The sequence below is a fragment of the Anomalospiza imberbis genome, chromosome 2, assembly GCF_031753505.1.
Source record: "Anomalospiza imberbis isolate Cuckoo-Finch-1a 21T00152 chromosome 2, ASM3175350v1, whole genome shotgun sequence".
In the NCBI taxonomy this organism is placed as follows: Eukaryota; Metazoa; Chordata; class Aves; order Passeriformes; family Viduidae; genus Anomalospiza; species Anomalospiza imberbis.
Genome location: NC_089682.1, coordinates 34,954,106 through 34,971,774, shown reverse-complemented (window position 1 = coordinate 34,971,774; position 17,669 = coordinate 34,954,106). Strand labels below are relative to the sequence as shown.

The 17,669-nt window shown below is 41.1% G+C and overlaps 1 protein-coding gene across 1 annotated transcript; it reads left to right on the top strand.

Moving 5' to 3' along the window:
* The first annotated feature begins 1,810 nt into the window (after positions 1-1,810).
* MAEL (maelstrom spermatogenic transposon silencer) lies at positions 1,811-13,212 on the top strand. Its single transcript, XM_068180513.1, has 12 exons — positions 1,811-1,975; positions 2,386-2,472; positions 4,546-4,648; positions 6,559-6,714; positions 7,192-7,233; positions 7,864-7,991; positions 8,729-8,783; positions 9,121-9,262; positions 9,879-9,941; positions 10,564-10,696; positions 10,912-10,990; positions 11,763-13,212. The coding sequence occupies exons 1-12, from the start codon at positions 1,838-1,840 to the stop codon at positions 11,876-11,878; spliced, it is 1,242 nt and encodes a 413-aa protein (XP_068036614.1). The 5' UTR covers positions 1,811-1,837; the 3' UTR covers positions 11,879-13,212.
* The last annotated feature ends 4,457 nt before the right edge of the window (positions 13,213-17,669 follow it).

Here is a 17,669-nt window from a genome sequence, read left to right as displayed (position 1 = left end):
CAGCAAGGAGTGTGGGAGATATCACATGCCCTGGCCAAGAAAAAACAGGCCAGAAGTTAATCAGGGCCTATGCCAATATTACCACTTCAGTAACCCTGTCTCATATCAAATGTAGGGTCCTCTGTTCTAGGCAATCAGATTTCTGCAAACTGATTAAACTTAGATTTAAAGCCAATTGTGATTATTGCCCTGCTAGCTTCTCTTTATTTTTTTTTTTTTTTTACTATGGCCAGTGAAGATCATTTGATTTTTGAGAGAGATCAATAGAAACCTTGAGGCAGGAAGCAATTCTGTGCCAATAATCAAGATGATGCAGATCAGATTATTTCCAGCTTTTATTTCATCTGAACTGTGGTTCCCTATGCACTTTCCGTGAAGGAAGTGTCAGTTATGTCAACAAGATAGATGAAGGGAAAAAAAACCCCAACAACTACAAAAAGCAACCCAAAACCACAAAAAGAGAGTGTGAACAGCAGCCTCAGTTTTGTGTAACATGAGCTCCCAAAATAATTTTTAATAAACGAGTTTGCCCTTCCAAGTGCACACATGCCCACTTACCTCCTCCACTTTCCTGCCATATATCTCAAAACTAAACCCAGGGCTCTCACCTGAAGTTGGTCTCCACTTTTTCCCCTTTTCCTTCCTGACCCTGGTGCAAGCTCCTGCTCCCATGGGGTATTTCTTATCCCTCAGCACCCAAAGAACATTAAAAAAAATAATTTAAGAAAAGCAGCCACACCACACTCTCATCAGGACCTGCTGTGAGGTTGTTGTCCACAAAATTCAGATTCACCTACGTGGTGTGCAACAAGCCAATAATTACACACTTGAGAGAGACATTGATGATTTACTTATTTTGGAGTTGCACAAGCCTGGGTGCTTGGTGGTATTTCACAAATCAAGCATAGCCCACTGGGCTTTCCATGCCATTACTTAGACACAAAAACGCTGTGTTGTTAACCTCCCAAGTATGATTGGTAATAATTACCATAGTTACATAGCCCCACCTGACTCCTATGCGTGCTCAGGGGAAGGGCCTTCACCTAGGCTGGGATCTTTTTGACCTGGAGGTGTGATTCTTAGTCTTGCAATGAAGGTAGTTCACCTATATCCAGGTATGTTTAAGAGGCATCTGGATCTGACACTGGATGAGGTGGTTTTGTGGTTTAGGGGTTACGGTGATAGTGCTGAGTTAGACTGGCTCATCTTAAAGGTCTCTTCCAACCCTGATTTTAGGATTCTACAGGATGCATGGGCTTTAAACCTTTTGCCAAGTTGGCAATATATACATCAACACCTCGATTTACTTCATCCATAGAGCTTGTTTGCTACAGAATGTCCTTGACTAAGTGGTGCTAACCACTTACCGGGTTCTCCTGACATACAGTATCTTGTTTTATTTTATGAAAGACAGGAAACCTAGCTTGGATATTAGAAAGGAATTCCCTACTGCGAGGATGGTGAGGCACAGGAACAGGTTGCCCATCCCTGGAAAGCGTTCAAGGCCAGGCTGGACGGAGCTCTGAGCAACCTGGCCTGGCAGAAGGCGTCCCTGGAACTACATCATCTCTAAGGCCCACTCCAACCCCTTAACACTCTATGGTTCTGTGATCCTTGGGGCTTGTTGGCCACTATCTGTCCCACTGGGAACTCTCCTTCGTGGCTGGTAAGGAGCAGGCAAAGCTCAAACCCGGGAGCAGGGCGCAGGCTCGGCTGGGCCGCAGGGCGCCGCCCTGGCCGCCCGCGCTCGCCGCCGGGAGGCGCGGCCGCCGCCCAGCCCGCCCCTCATGAGGCGCCGCGCCGCGGCCGCGTGCGGGCAGCGCGCTGCGGCGAGGCCATGGCTGTGCGCGGCGGCTGCTGCTGCTGCAGCGCCTTGTCGTGGTTCGGGCGCGACCAGCTGCCCGAGCTGGAGCGGCGCGGGCTGCCCGTGGCCCATGTGGCGGACGCCGTCCCCTACTGCTCCCAGGCCTGGGAGGTGAGGGCGGAATGCCGGCGGGGCCTTTCCTGGAGGGTGGGCTCGGCGCCGTTTCAGGTGTGGCCTCAGGCGGCTGTGCCGTCCTCCCCTCAGCGCGGGGACAGCTCAGGTTCGTGTGCCGTGGCGGGGTGGTGGCACCCGGCTGGCAGGAGTAGTTCCAGGAGGTCTCTTGTTTGTGGCTTGCCCTCACTCGGAGGTACTTCACCTTCGCCGTGCTGGGTGTTTGTAATCCAGGCTTCCGGCGTTATTAGGAAAAAAGCGCCTGGGAGTGTTTGAGTCAGTCTTGGCAGCCATCGATAATGTCCTTTGGACGTGCAGGAGTGATTTCTTACACGTGGAGTTTGTTGGTTTGTGGGACTGCTAGAGGGAAGCCGTACGAACCTTTTTATAAGAGCTGATTTTCCTTGAAGTCCCTGACAGAGGAAGAGAAGGCAGTGTATGCAGAGAAGGCTCGTAAATGGAATGGCAAGAAACGCTCTCAGAAGACAGTAAAGGAGGTAAATGCTGACAATGGAACACCCTCAGTAAGAAGGCGGAGTAAACGATACCGGGCTCTGTGTGCTCAGTTCCATAGGATGTTCCAGCTGCTCTCCACATCCTCCAGCCTCTGGAGGGTATGGCTGCAGTACTGGCACATACCATTATGCGGGTTATGCAGGTAATTGTTCTGGTTTGAATTGAAGGTGAAGATACTTTATACCTCTTCAAACCATCACAGCTTGTTCCTTTTGGCTCATTTACCAAGTAAAATGTAGTTCTCTAACACCCTAGCTTTATGTTTAACAGTATTTTGCAGTGCCTGGCTTAATTAAAAATATATATACTGTAAATTGGTGTTACTTCTTGTTATAGGTTCGTGTTGGTTTTGCTTTGTGGGTGTCATTGGTTTAGGCAGTTCTTGTCTGGTGGCCTGAAAGCACGACTTAGAGGCAGCTGATTTGTTGTTCTGGAGGAGCTGTGTAGTGAACCAGGTCAATGAAGTGTTGTGGCCTATGCACAAATAGAATAATTACACCCTGCCATTATTTTTAGGTTGGTCGGATATGGGAGGGAGTAGTAATAATGTTGTGGAGAACAATATAGAAGTTGGCAGTTGGGTTGAGTGTGTGTGGTTGTGTCTGAAATGGTGCAAAACAGATGATTTCTGCTATTTACTGCTTTGAAAAGGTGCTTGTCCCTTTTGTTTGTTTCTGTCTCTCTTCCTCTCCAGCACTTCTCTGAAGCAGAGTTACTTAAGAGTTTGAATTATGTGGGGTGTCAGCTAATTTTATTTCATTTCGGTCTTTGTTGGTAGTGTAAAAACTTGTGTGTCCAAGGAAAGAAAGTCACATTTACTGTCTGAGTAAATGAATAATACTGCATTTACTTCTTAATGCTCTATTACTAGATAGTGACTGTAGACAATGAATTAATGGTGAGAGTAAATTCCAGGACTTCAAAACACTTATGTGGTGATAGAGGGAATGACAGGATGGTCGTAGTTTGGAGTAACTAGTAAAAATGGATTAGTTAAATTAGTCAGTCTAGACTAGAAGGGAGGTGTTAGCAATGTTTTCTGGTTTTGAGGGCCTGTGTGTCTGGGAAGAAGCTGTTTAAATCTTGTGTGGTTTAGCAGGCTGAGCGTGTGTAATTAGTGAAACTCCGTTTTTATATGTCAGAGAGAACTAAGTGAAATGGAAGGTAAGTCACAAATGGAGGCTTCTGTGTTTCCTTCCACAGGCTGTAGCATTTTAGAAGATTGTAATCAGGGAGAGGAATGAATAATTGCTTTACCAGAACAAAGATCACCATCCTTACTGTATCAGTGGAAGTAGGCAAATATGGATATATGAGATTATGTGCTCTCATTTTATTAATCCCAGCCCAGTACACAGACAGCCACAGTCACTTTGTTTAGTGAAAGCCCACGTTCCTCTTTTGGAGGTGGCCAAAGCTTGCTTAGATGGGAATAATTCCTCATTTTGTTTTAAATAGTTCAAACTGATAATCAATTAACTTTGGCTGAGATGGTTATCTGCAGTCTGGGTACCTGGGTGTGGATATTATTCCCAATTTGTGTTTGAGTGATCAGATTCTGTAAGGCTGCCAGGTTTCTTTTCCTATTAAAAGCTTATTGTTCATGAATGGATTTTCAGAGGAATCCAGTGACTTCCTTAAGGCTTTATCAGCTTTTAATGAACCTGTTTCCCAGTCAAAGACACCTAACACATGTGCCAGGTGCTTTTTTTCATAAAACTCATGGAGAAAAGTTTTAAATTCCAGTTTGGAGAGTTCCTTGCCTGGTGGTTGAATAATAGGAAAATACTCCTTTTTGGGTTTTTTGTATTACATTTTGTAAATTTAGCTGTAGTTCTTTAAAGCAGTAATGGTTTGACAAAGGTACTGAAGAGAAATCTTGCTTTCCTGGCCTGCAAGTATGCAGTCACTTTAATATAATAAACTTTTCCCCCTAACCACAGCTATTAGTGGATATTGCATTTTCCTCTGATATAAGGAGCTGAAGGACTTTATTTGGGAGGAGAAGACTTGTTGTGTTTTTTTTTTTTTTTTAACTTTCTCATCTTTTCTAGACTTGTAATGTGCCTGATCCAGTTCCTGCTCCTCTGACCACAAAGCTGCCCAGTGCTACTCCTTTGCCAGATGCCTCTGCTCTGTCTTGGAAGAATGATCAGGGTATGGTGATTTTAAAGCAGTTGATCCTGGTAGATGAGAGCTTGCCCTTTGAGGATGTTCTCTCAGTGGTACCTGTACAAAGAGTGTTTGCATTTTGCTAAAAGCCATTTGTGCCAGATGTTTTACACTACTGGGCTACTGCTGTAAAAGGCAGAGGGACATTAGGGAAAATGGTGTTCCCCCCTCCAACCTCCAAGAATTCTATTCTCTGTTTTTTAGCTCAGTGGGAGTATAGCCACTAACAGTTTCTTAACAGTTATTTTGAAGTTTTTAAGGAAAAGGTAATTTTTCAAGTCCTACATTTATGATTTGACAAGGTCTAATCCAAGTTCAGCATACAAGAATACTTATACTGATTTCAAAGGGTTAAGAATTGCTAGATATCAACGTTCCAAAATTGTATGATAGAGGTATTAAATAAAACAAGGGTCTGGCCTCATTGGGAGAATAAAAGAGGGAATATGCACTCTGTCAGTGCCTTTATAACATCCTGACTTGCTTCCTTATTGGAAGAACTCTAGAAAACTAAACCTTTCTGACCTGTACCCTGTCTTCAAATGGTTGTTTTAATTAGAGTTGGGTAGTTAACACATTTGTAATCTTCTACCCAATGAATATGAAGTTATTCTGAAAAATGATAAAAGGTAGTGCTTACAAGGTAAGTCAGGAAGCCAGTTCATATAAGCTGTATCTCCTGTGTGGTGAAGTCTCAGCTCCAGCTTTTTACCTCAGTCTCTTGAACTGTTTTCATGTTGTCATGGTTATGGGGGATCAAGAAACAGTAGCTCCATAAAAAGTGAAATGCTTATTAGTGCCCTCTGTGCCTGCGGTCATGCTCCCTTGTCATTGTGATGCAGATTTGATTGGGCTGATCATGCTGGCTGGCTTGAGATGGCACATTTCTTCTTTTAGCTGAATGATAAAGGATAATTGAGATACATTTCACGATGCTGCTCTTAATATTTCTCAGTTAAATTTCTGTATGGTTCCCTGGAGCTATATCCATTTTTTCATAAGGTAGGAGAGGCATCTTTCCTATGACCCCTGAGCTCGTACAGTTTAAGATCCACATAAGGGAGCATGACCATTCAGGCTTAGGGCAGCTGGTGTTAAATGTCCTAAAGTCTGGCATACAAAATTATTTATGTGTAAAGACAGTTACACATCTCTAGTAGAGCAAGTAGGACTTTTTTGATGAGGGGCAATAGTTAAGAGTAAGGATTAAATAGCTCTGTTAAACTTCACTGAGGACATTGTGATGGTCATGAATAGAAGGATTAAGGTGTGTTGTAAAATATTTGTCATAGTTGGATACTTTAATTAGTAAATCATAAATCTGTTCCTTAACATGCGTGTTGGGTATTCTTGCCACTTTCTTCGGGAGCTCATTTGGTGGAGGAGAAGCAATCCTTTTAATTAGCAGACTTCTCATCTTCTTGCCCCACAGGATTACTACCAACTCGTTTAAGTGGTGTAAGCTGCCAAATTTAGCTTGTGAGGCTGTTTTGCAGCTACTGATTTGTTTTTTCCCTAACCTTATTTTCTGAAAGTGCAAAGAGACCTATCTTGAAAAAGAATAATGGCTCCTGTTGGATTGCAGGCCTCTTAACATCGTGTGGGTTTGGATGTTGGCTTTTTTTAGTTGTTTGTATTTGTTGGGGTTTTTGCCCCATCTCTGCACACAGTAGGATCTCTGGAAGGTGTCCAGTGTGCCTGAATTCTGCATAAGTGTTGTTATCTTGTCATCTTGGATGCAGAGGAAGAGCTGTGTGTTTTGCTTGGTTGTTACCCTTCTTCACCCAGTCATAGGAGAAAGTTCACCAAAGCTTTCCCTGGATGAGGGGAGACCAGCATGGCTTCTGTAACCTCTGGTGCCTTGTCTGAAGATGGTTTTGTTCTTTTTCTTTCAGATATGGTTGCAGACATCTTCTACTTCTTGGACATTTACAGCTATGGGAAGCTGCCACCCCACTGTGAGCAGCGCTTCCTTCCCTGTGAGATTGGGTGTGTCAGATACTCCCTACAAGATGGCATCATGGCTGATTTCCACCACTTCATAGATCCAGGTGAGTTCCAAGAAAGTCAGAAGTACTGGGGTGAGAGGGAGGCTTTCTGGGGCCACTGCTGCCCAGGTTAGACTTCTGGTATTAAGCCAAGTTAAATTCTTTATAAATTATAAATGGTCAGATTTCTTAAAATATCAGAGCTGTGCTGAGTTGTTTCTGAAGAGATCTAGTGTCAGAACTTCATGTAACTCCAAAAAGGGTAGGCTAAATCCAGGAGGACCTGCATGTGTTTGTGCTTTATATTTCATGTCAATGCATGTTTCTCTTAGCTGAACCTAAACACACTCTACAATGTACTTTGTTTTTTTTTAAATGCATAGAACTGAAAAGAACTTTTCCAAAAACAGTTGTGGCACTTTTACAAGGGAAGATGAGGCTGTTCCTTTCTGTATGTGAAGCCGTGGTGTATAGTGGAGAGTTAAGGGTCTCTCCTTGGTGGTGTTAGATGATGATTGTGCTTTCTCCTCTTTTTTGCAGAAGTACCACCACGTGGTTTTCGGTACCACTGCCAGGCTGCCAGTGAGTATTAATGGAGAAAAAGAATGGTGTGCAAAGGTGTGCAGTTTTAGACTCAGCATATCTGACCTCTGTCCAAATATTTTGTAAGTCTTGATGGTCTTTGTGTGTATCTTCAGCATGAAGTGCTAATTAACAACAAGGTAACTCGAAGATACTACTTCATATTTAAAAGTTATGTTTAGCAGCTTGGCATATACTAACAAAATTAAAATATCTACACCATTGTTTTGTCTGGCTTGGCCTGCCTGTTTCCTTTCTGACTCTCAGTAATGTTTATAGACTGCAGTTTGCTTCTATTAGGACACTTCCTCTCCTTGTGTACAGAGGGAACAAACTTGGCCCGTGTTTTCCTATGTCTAATACTTGGATAATGGCCTTTTAAAAGGGGCAGGAGTGTGAGTGTTTGCTCACAGCCCAGAGCTGCTGACAGAAGCAAGGTTTTGGTAGCTTAAACACAGACCCTGTCTGTGGAGAGGAGTGTATGTGTGTGTGCATGCATATATATACACAGAAAGATAAAAAGGAGGAGGGAACTGTATCTCTTAAGGAAACTGGACTTCTCACAATTTTGTGTTTTTTTTGTTGTTTTGTTGTTCTTTTTTTCCCTGTCCCCCTTCCCCCCTCCATTAGGTGATGAAACCCATAAGATCCCTATATCTGGATTCCACCTTCCTCGTTCTTGTTATGCAGTTGTCCTACAGGAACTCGCTGAGTTTGCCCAGCCAGCCAGAGGTGCTCAGCCTCGCTTCTTCTGCAGGGTATGGCCAAGGTCAAAGCTCTAAATCTCCACTTCTGCTTTCACCCCTGTTGGATGATTAAGGCGACAGTTCACTCTAAAACCTAATCAGTGTGCATATAAGTGGGGAAAGACACTTTTTGCCAAAGTGTCCCAGTTCCATGCAGGAAGAAATGGCCTCTAGAAGCCAACCTTTTTATAAAGCAGAGACCTAATTTTCTGCCTTTTTATTTTCAGCCTGCACTTCTGGCTCTAATCTACTGATGAACAGGGTCTTTTGTTCTCTGACATTGTTATGACTTTGGTTAAGGGCTCCTAAGATTTGACTTAAATTGGATGTGCTCAATAATAGTCATAAATCCTGCTTTTTTGAAAGGATATTTTTACGTTTTCATTAGTCTTTTCCCCATGAGAATAACACATGTCTCAACTTTCATTTTCCAGGCAACAGAACAAAATGTTAGGATTCAGAGGTGTTTAAATTTCATAACAAGTTTATTATGTTTCAATTCAATTCAAACCTAATCTTAATCCTTAAAAAGTAGGGAGGGACAAGATACTGGGCTCCACCTATAAATACAGGTCTCTGAAGAAGTTTGCATTTGGGTCCTCTTCAAGATAGTCATTAGGGAGATTGCATTCAGTGCCACAAACAATTTTGGTATGGAGGTGACTTTTTCAGACCTGGACAGAAGTCATGGAGGTGTCAGAATTCTATACTGTACTCCTTTGAGATGACAGAAATCTTTTTTCCTCCAGTCTAATGACAGATTCCGAATTAACTGGTGTCTTGGTCGAATGGCCAGCAAAACAGGTAGAAAATGGATCATTTTTGTCCATCCTTTTCCTCTCCTACCCCCAGAAATAAGGGCTGTATAATCATTGACAGCTGTATTTGTCTGAAAAGCATATCTGAAAGTTTTCATAAAAGCTGGTTCTGATAGCTAGAACTCCTTTGCATGCTCCTTCCTCTTCCTTTCTCCCACCACTTTCTAGGAAGCCAGGTTTTATTAAAACCACTGGTGGAATATCTTTGTGCTTTGATGCTATGATAAGAGGCTGGGCAGTGAACAGGGACTGACTGAGAAATGAGCTGAGCAGGATATTCAGTGACTCCTGTTCTCCTGGCCTGGATTTTCACTTAACTGTAGGCATTGAGAGCCACTGGGAGCTTTTTGCAGTAGAAGACCTGATAATGAAACTGTACCAGAAGAAATACCAAAAGGAGCCATCCAAGATCTGGGTGTACAGAAAACTGGATGTCTGCCTGTGGGATTTCTCCAGTAATACCAGGTGTGTTGGGTGGCTCTTTGTGTAAATGTGCCTGCTTTCAGATTCTTCTGTGTTGGTACAAAAAGTGATATTTGCTTGCAGTACTGCAGGAGCATATTGGGCGAGTATGCAGTTAATTTAGAAATAGACCCTAGTGCTTCTTCTACTAATTTAAGAAAACAGCCAATCATTCTGTCTTAAATTTCAGTAGATTTAAAAAAAAAAACTATGTAAATTATTCCTGGAAGTCTGCTTGGAATGTGGATTTTAAGATCCATTGGGTTCGTTTGGACAGGAAAGTGAGGATGTTTATGCTATGAGGAGCTATTTCACATTAATGGGAAGCTTGAAATGGTTCAAATGGTTTAAATTCCATTTGTCTCTTAGGGTTCTCTTTTCTCCCTGCCCCCCATCTCAGCATGAAGCAGATTGCCTGATAAGCAGACCTTTAAGCTCTGCATAAACTACTTAGGGCAAAGCTATTGAACTATGTGAAATTTTAAAGGTACTGCATGGTCACTGCAACAAAAAGATACCATTTTTAATATTTGTTCCTGTTCATCTGGCCAGACCAACTGTTCTTGTTGATTAACAGTGTAGGTGCTTCTGAAGTAAGCCTGAGCTTCATTTCATGTAGGTGCAAGTGGCATGAGGAGAATGATATCATCTGCTGTGCTCTGGCATCCTGTAAGAAAATGAGGTGAGTATTGCTTGTGGAGTTGACTCCAGAATGATGGCTTTTGTTTTGTTAGCACTTCAATGGTGACAAAAGTGTTAATGACATTAGAATTCACTGTTTGACTTCAGAGGTATTCTCAGTATGCTCTGGCATATATGTACTTTGGAAACTTCTATACTGCCTGACATATAATGTAGATACATAAGATTCTGTAATCTTTTTTAGTGGGGAGAAAGGAAAAGTAAATGGTTTGGAAACAAGGAAATGCCATTTATGATCTCTGTTGGCAGTAGTAGCACTTAGAGAGACACTAATAAATAGTCTTTCATTCAAAAACCTCATCATGGACTGCTATGCCCCCCAAAAAAAAGTTGCTTTTCACACTTCTAAGCGCTGCATTTGATAATATGGGGAAGCAGTTTGTTTTTATTTCATATGTAGTTATACAGCAGACTGGTGGTCTTGGAAGGATGCAGGGATGCTGGCATAAAGTCCTTCTGCCCTCTGGTAGCTGTTCCATGCATCTCAGGCTTTGGCTACTTCCATTTGCCAGCTGAAGAGCATAAAATGCTGTGCTTCCACACATCAGCATTCCAGCTCTCTTAGCCAGACCTTTCTTGTTTTCATTTTTTTCTTGGTCTAGTTACTGCATCAGTAAATTGTTCACTAGTGTGTATGGAGTCCCACTAACAGCAGCTCACCTCCCTCTGCAAGACTGTGACTGTGATCAAAGCACAAATACCAGGATTGTGAAACAGGGTGCTGGACATACCCAGGTCAGATTTTTTTCAATTGATACCCTGATTTATTTCCAGTTGCCAATTTCACATGAGCTGTTTCGTCTGTGGATGCGGTCCTTTGTGACATATGTTGGGCAGACTGGTGAACTTGCAGGATTTTGACCATGATTCATGGGTTTGGTGGATAATGGTGTATGTTTCATGTTAGCAGATATATGTACTTTATTTTGAATATTCATTTTTTCATACAGAAAATGAAAGCTGAGAGTTCTGAATGCGACAAACCTTCGGGTTCTCTAAGAGAGGATCGATTCTTTCTCCCTTCTAATTGTGAGTTTGAAACTCTCACATTTTTTAAGCAGAAAGAGCTCTTTAAGCTTAATCCAGTTATTACTTTTTCAAGTTTCTGGGCTTAGATGTTGCCTGTAAGGGGTGTACAGCTCTGTGTGAGCTGTGCTTATTATTTGTGTGTGGATTTCACTGAATTTCTGAAGGCTCAAGCGGGAAGAGCTGGCCTTTTCTTACTGGCCATAGTCTTAGGGTCAAAAACATCTCTCAAAATTCAATTTTTCTTAGAAATGTTGCTCTCTGACTTATGCTTTTCTGTTACATGGAGCCATTCCCATGCCCAGGTGCTTTGAGGCAGGGCCATTTTTAAAATACTGTCCATAGTCTTAAATCATTGTATGTACAGACTGAGCTGGTCCTTGTTGCTAATGTTCTGTCACAACTCAGTTAAAAGTCTTCTCTTTAAAGTCACTTTTTGCAGGAAGGATTTTTTTTTAACTAGAAGGCCTCTGAGCTCAGTTCATCTGGGCATTTTGTGGCTAACTTTCAGAGGAACAGAAACAGGTTTGCAAAATAAATAAGAATTCTGAGTTTGCAGCTTGATATCTTAGGCATAAGATTCATGCCGGGTTAAACTCTGTTCCACCTGGAAATCATGATCTTGTGGTCTTGGTGCTTGTGGAGGACACAACCTGCCTGACTTTTTGTATCAGAGCTGTTGAATAGGTTCAGCTCCACAGCATGAAGAGCAATTCCATTAATTTAGGTGAGATTTAAAGCTGATTTGATGTGCAAACTGTATTTAATTTAATAGGTGATGCTCCATGTGGTGTGAAGACCTCCCCTTGTGGAGCAAGTGTTGTACAAGGAAGAGGAGTTATTCGATTGCTGAGAAGTGCATCTGTTCTATCCAAGTCTTTCAGTAATTGAAAATCTCTTTCACATCCAGGACAGCTGTAAATTCTAATTTTCTTTGTTTCCCTAAGATAACTAGTAGTTTCTCCAGACTGCAGTTTTTCATCTTCTGTGCAAACCTTGACAGTTGAAGTTCTTGTTAGAATGATAAAACTATTGGGTGGATTTAAAGAATCTTGTTCATTATCTACAGGAAGACTTACTTTGAAGGGACCTGACAGTCACATCTTTAAAACTGCCTGCTGTACTAGTTGTATTTCTTAATGAATAGAGTGCAAATTGAAGATTGATTAATCAATATAATTGAATTAGAACAATTCTTTAGTGACCAGTGTGTAAGCAACTTAAACTTTTTGCTTTATTTCTGTTTATAATAACCTTCCCATGTCCTGCATGTGGAAGATGGAATTTCAGTGTGTAAGTCTTGCTTCAAAAACTGATGCAGGGGAGAAAGCATTGAAGGTGTGAAGGGCTGCCCTAGGGGAATTAATTAAAAGTCAGTAGTCCCAAAAGTTTGCTGTAATATATCAGTTTTAGCCATGAAAAATTTGAGTGGTCTTTTCAGGCAAAAAAGCAGATTTTGTATAAAATGTCTTGGAAGAAATATTGTGGCAAATTTATCTATCTGTTCATGTTCTTAGAGGGACAGGCTGTATTATATACGTCAGGGACAAGTACAGCAGAGATTTTTTTTTTTAAATTTGCATCAGTTTTCTTTTTAAGAAATGCATGTCCCTCAACCTTAGAGACTGAAGAGAAGTGTAGGGGTTGTTTGTTAGTTTTTTTTTTTTGGTTTTTTTTTGTTTGTTTTTTTGTTGTTTTTTTTTTTTTTTTTTTTTTTTTTTTTTTTTTTTTTGTGTGTTTTTTTTTTTTTTTTTTTTTTTTTTTTTTGGTTTTTTTTGGAAAGAGTATCAAATTCAAACTGATACATTTCACAAGAGTTTAGCCCGGCTGGGTAGATACCAGTCATAATTATTTGAAAGCACATAAGAAAGTGGGACGCTGTCTTGGTATTTTCTAGGGAACTTAGATGTTCCTTTTTATGGAGGTAGTGCTTGGATTAATCCCCAAAACATTGTCTGAGCCTTGTGCTTAGTCCATGAGTCTCCTAAGCAAGTGATTCTGAGAAATAAGAGCTTTTTTTGTTGAGTTGTTCCTAGATTTTGTACCAACAGATGTCCAGTTTTGAAACACTATTTCCATAGCAACTAACTGTGTGAAGATTTCATTCCTTGTAGGTACTGAAACTCAAGATGAGGTGGTTCGTTCTCTTGAATAAGGAAAAAATCCAACAAAACAAATGCAAGCAAAACCCAAAATGCAGCCAAAATAAGAGGTTTATTTGAACATGCTGATCAGTGTGTCAGAAAAGGCCAAGTGCTGGTTTAGTTGGAAACCTGTTAGAGCTGTTGTAAGTCCAGTTGAACCCTTTCTTCCAGCGTTTTAGGATCACTGAAGCATTTCTATTCTTACCTAACTGTTCACCTTTATCACTGAATTTCCCCAATTGGTTCTGTATTTCCTTCCTTGGAGGCTGCTGTCCTACCTGCAGATTTTCACCAAATAAGGGACATTTAATCTCTAAGGCTGAAATTTACCAGTGAAGCACCCGGGAATGTTGTAACAGTCTGACAGTGTCTATCAAGTAGTACTAAAGGCTTTTCTGCATTTGTATGGAGTTGTCCACGTTCCTTAACTGGCTGCCATTACTGCATTGATATTTCATAATGTACAGAACTATTGTTTTTTTTTTAAGTATTTTCAGAGTTTACTGTTGCAATAAAAGTTTGTTTTGGTTCTTATGTAAGAGAGAATTCATTAAAAATAATTGTTAAAACACTTATTCAGTGTTAAGTACATAAACCTCAGAACATGTTTTACTAAGCTTAATGTATTACATATCAGGACTGAGATAAAGAATGTGAACGGAAGTGGGAAAATGCCGTTAGGATTCCGTGACATATCTGTACCTTACTACCTGTAAATTAAAATAGCACTTAAGAAGGAGAAGATCTAATTATGGGCTGTAGGGAGTGGGTTGTTAACTGGGGCAGAAAGTGTCTTACAGTAATAACCAACAACTCTAGAGGGGTTTTTTGGTAGTGAAAAGCATAAGATCCATGCCATTAGAATGAGTACACTAACTTTCATTATAACTGTTATGTTATCAGAGAGTGTTTGCTGTATCTAAGGTAGGATGGATCTTTATTGTGTCCTTAGCAATATGTCACTTGTCCAAATCCTAAAAGAAGCAAGGCAGCAATTTGGGGGATTTTCTGTGTGGAGGCTCTGTCAGGTGTCACTCTGGAGGAAGCAGTGCTGTGATCCTGGATCAAACAGCAGCAGCTGATAGTCAGTCCATGGGGTGTGTCCTGTGCCAGCTGCCTAGAGTGAGGTCCAGGCTGAGTCATTCCCTATTAGGAAACTTGCTGCCATTTCAGGGATTCTGGGTCTCGAGCTGTCAGAGTCAAGTGGTGGTGTGCTGAAGGTCAGATTCTTCTGAATAAGTTCTTGTTTTGAGTGAATGAAAACCTCTATTCTAGGAAACCCTGTTTGGATTTTCTTGTAAACAAGTTGTGTTTTTTCTTTTTTGAGAAGTTTTTTTAAAAATTGCATAATTTTCAAAGAGAGACTGTGCTTTTGGACCTGTTGGTTGAATTTAAAAGTTCTAACCCTTTCTGCTAGCAAGAATTTCAAACTTTGCCCAAAAGTGAAGTCACTCAAGTATATGTGTGAAACCGTGTTTATTTTCTGTTTGATAGATAGAAGTAGCTGCAGCTGACTGCAAAGACTTTAACAACATAATTCCTTTTGGCAGAGTAAATGTACTGTGGTGGAGCAGGAGAAAAACAAGTTTGTTATCTAGTTTCTGCCCTCCTGATGACTTCTGCAGGATTATCATCCCTCACTGTCACCCCAGAGTGGCCAGCCAGTAAATTTTATTGCAATGATTTAGTAAAATGAAGAAATTGGCAAACACTTCTATTAATCTAACCCTGTATTATCTCTGTTCCCTCACTTTTCCACGGTTCTGTCTTAGAGGCTCCCATTAAACTTCTCTGCCATTTTCAAATAATTCCCTTCAATCCCTAGTGAACAGGTGAAGCACAGCAGAAGTTACAAATTCCCTTATTTTGGGCTGCAATAAATTCAGTAGTAGCTCCAACACATCCAGAATTAATCTTGGAGGTTTGATCATTGTATTGTGAACCTTATCAGCCAGAACATTGCCTTGGTGTCTTTCCTGGAACAGTTGGTAGAAATAAACAGAAAAGGAGTGCAGTTGCTCTAGCAACAAGGATGGTGAGATAATTAACTCCTGTCTTCCTGACAAGTTGTGAATTGTGCACTGTGCTGAATCTTGAAGTGGGCTGTGGCAGCACCAGCCTTTGTGTGTCTGTAATACTGGAAATACTTCCCAAGATCCTAAGAGGAGTGGAGAAGGCAGTGAGAGCAGATCTTGGTGGTTGTGTGGGAAATGGGGAGGGGTAGAATTCCTGGTGCCAGCTCTCTGGGGTAAAGGAGCTTTAAGGCTGGCAGTTCATTAAGGACAGTGTCTCCCAAACACAAGAGGAATGCAGGGAGGTTGATTGGGAAGACTCTCGTCTTCTCAGGGATCTTGTGGCTGCATCCTGGTGCAGGTTAAGGGAGGGAGAAGCAGGTGTGGGCTACGAAGGAAGAATCCATAAATACTGGCCAGGGCTGTAGGGATGTTGTTTGGAAAGCAGATCTGTTCTCAGGAAGGGTTCAGGGAGGAGACCAGCAGCAGTGGGAGTTCCAGAGCCGGATGTACTGCATCCCAGGATGCTGAGGAGGCTGACTGACACATTTCGAGGCTGTTCGCTCGCCTTTGGAAGGTCACAGAGCACAGGGAGTCCACAGCACTGGGATGCAAACACTGCACCCATCTGTCTGAAGGGTGATCTAGGAGAGCCTGGGCTGCTCAGTTCCATTGCACTCCTTGGAAAAATCATGGAGTAAGCCCTCTTGGAATGTGTTCTTGGGTACATGAAGGAGAAGTGGGGGACTGGAAAGAGGCAGCATGGATTTGCCGATGCTAAATCATGCCTGACCAGCCTGTTTGAGCTCTGTGTGATAAGTTTGTGAATAAAGTTGAACATAACTAAATAGTAGTTTGCTATTTGCTGTGTACAGAATAAAGTAGGAATTTACTTTTCTCCCTGGTCATACATTTTCTCCCTCCTTCCTGCATTTTGAGGGAAGTGGTTATTGAAGTTCAGTATAGATACATTAAATCTTTGGAATTAGATAAGTATCACTAGCTTAATTTATCTTCCCTCCAAATTCATTAATGCTGGTTTAATTTTGCATAAGGTTGTGGCTATACGAGAGGTAACTCTTGGAGTTAATCCGTTTTCAAAAGACATACAAGACAGGCAAGAAATTAATTCAGTCACAGGAAAACCCTGGAATAAGGCATGAGTTAGAATATGTGTATTCCTGGCTGACGGAGTAGAACAAATTGGTTGAGGAAAAACACATAAAGCATTCTGATAAATGCACTACTTCCAAGGTATTTTAAAAAAGGTAAAAAATGATACAGCAATGAATTATCTCAGCCATGTGCTATCGCTTAGTTGATTTCTCAGTGCAGAAGTGAGCTTAGCATTGCAGAGCTTGAAGTAGTTCTGTTTTAAATGTTGTCAAGTTGGACACTCTTGCTTTTCCTCTGCTAGTTCTTAGGGAATCTGCTTGCAGAGAATTAAATTCTGTTTGGGGGTCATTTTGTAAACTCTTCTGTATTCTGTGGCTAGTTTCTTTAGACAACTTAGTGTAGTTGCTTACTGCTGATCTGTATTTTCCTTCATTCCTAAAATGACCATTGAGCAAGTGTTGAAGACTTCCGCTGACAAACAGCAATTCAGCTTCACTTATCCTAAAAGTGAAGAGTGTGGGACAGGTAGCAGAGTGTTACAATGGTTTGTTTAGTGGCTGCTGCCAGTTTCTGGCTATATTCTGGTGTTATTCTGCTGATAACTTTCAGGTCCTTTTGCTGGACTTTCCAGTTAAGATCTTTGAGAATCCATACTGTTATTCCTCTCTGTTATTCCTGGTGGAGGAAACAGGTTGTGCTGACTAATGTCTGTAACATTTATAAAAGAAATAGCTTTTGTTTCACAGTAGAAATGTGCTACAATGGTAATTAGATAATTCACACTATCCTTGCTTGTTACAATGAGACTGGAATACATAGCAGCTCTGCTTCTGAGCTATGCACCGATTTTTTAAATCTGCCTTCAGCTTCTCTGTGCAGTGGGTTTTTTTAGCCATCCATTTTTGCAAAGTTTTCTCATGTATCATGAGAAAAGGTTCTCAGAATGTCTTGCATTTCAGGTTATCCATTGCCAGAGAGATTTGGATTTGTGTGTTCTTTGTAAAGAACTCCTGTTGCTGGTCTTTGCAGTTGTTATTACTACAAATGAGTAATTGTATTTTAAGTATTATGTAAAACAAGGGCAGCCAGAAAGCAAGCCAGAATTACAGTTCTGGTAGGGTGGTTTTCATAGTTTGATATCTAGAAAATATTGGTCATGTGTGGGAGTATGGCTGTTTTTTCTTTAAAGCTAAATTTTAGATATTTATTACAGTAACTGTTTGGGGGTAAAGTGTATGTGGGAGGCATTGCTGAAACTCCCAAAGTTGAAGATGCAGTAAGGAGTTTTGAAAGGATAAATATTTTACTGCTAAAGTATCTTTAAAAAAAAAAAAGCTTTTTAAATTAAGGATGTACTTGCCATGTACATGCTCTCACGTTGTCATTTTTTCAGAAGCAGCAGGAGCAGTG

Coding starts and splice junctions, on each gene's coding strand:
- MAEL (XM_068180513.1), top strand. CDS start 1,838: ATGGCTGTGCGCGGCGGCTGCTGCTGCTGCAGCGCCTTGTCGTGGTTC. Junction 1,976..2,385: donor ACTGCTCCCAGGCCTGGGAG/GTGAGGGCGGAA, acceptor TTTTCCTTGAAG/TCCCTGACAGAGGAAGAGAA. Junction 10,697..10,911: donor AGGGTGCTGGACATACCCAG/GTCAGATTTTTT, acceptor TTTTTCATACAG/AAAATGAAAGCTGAGAGTTC.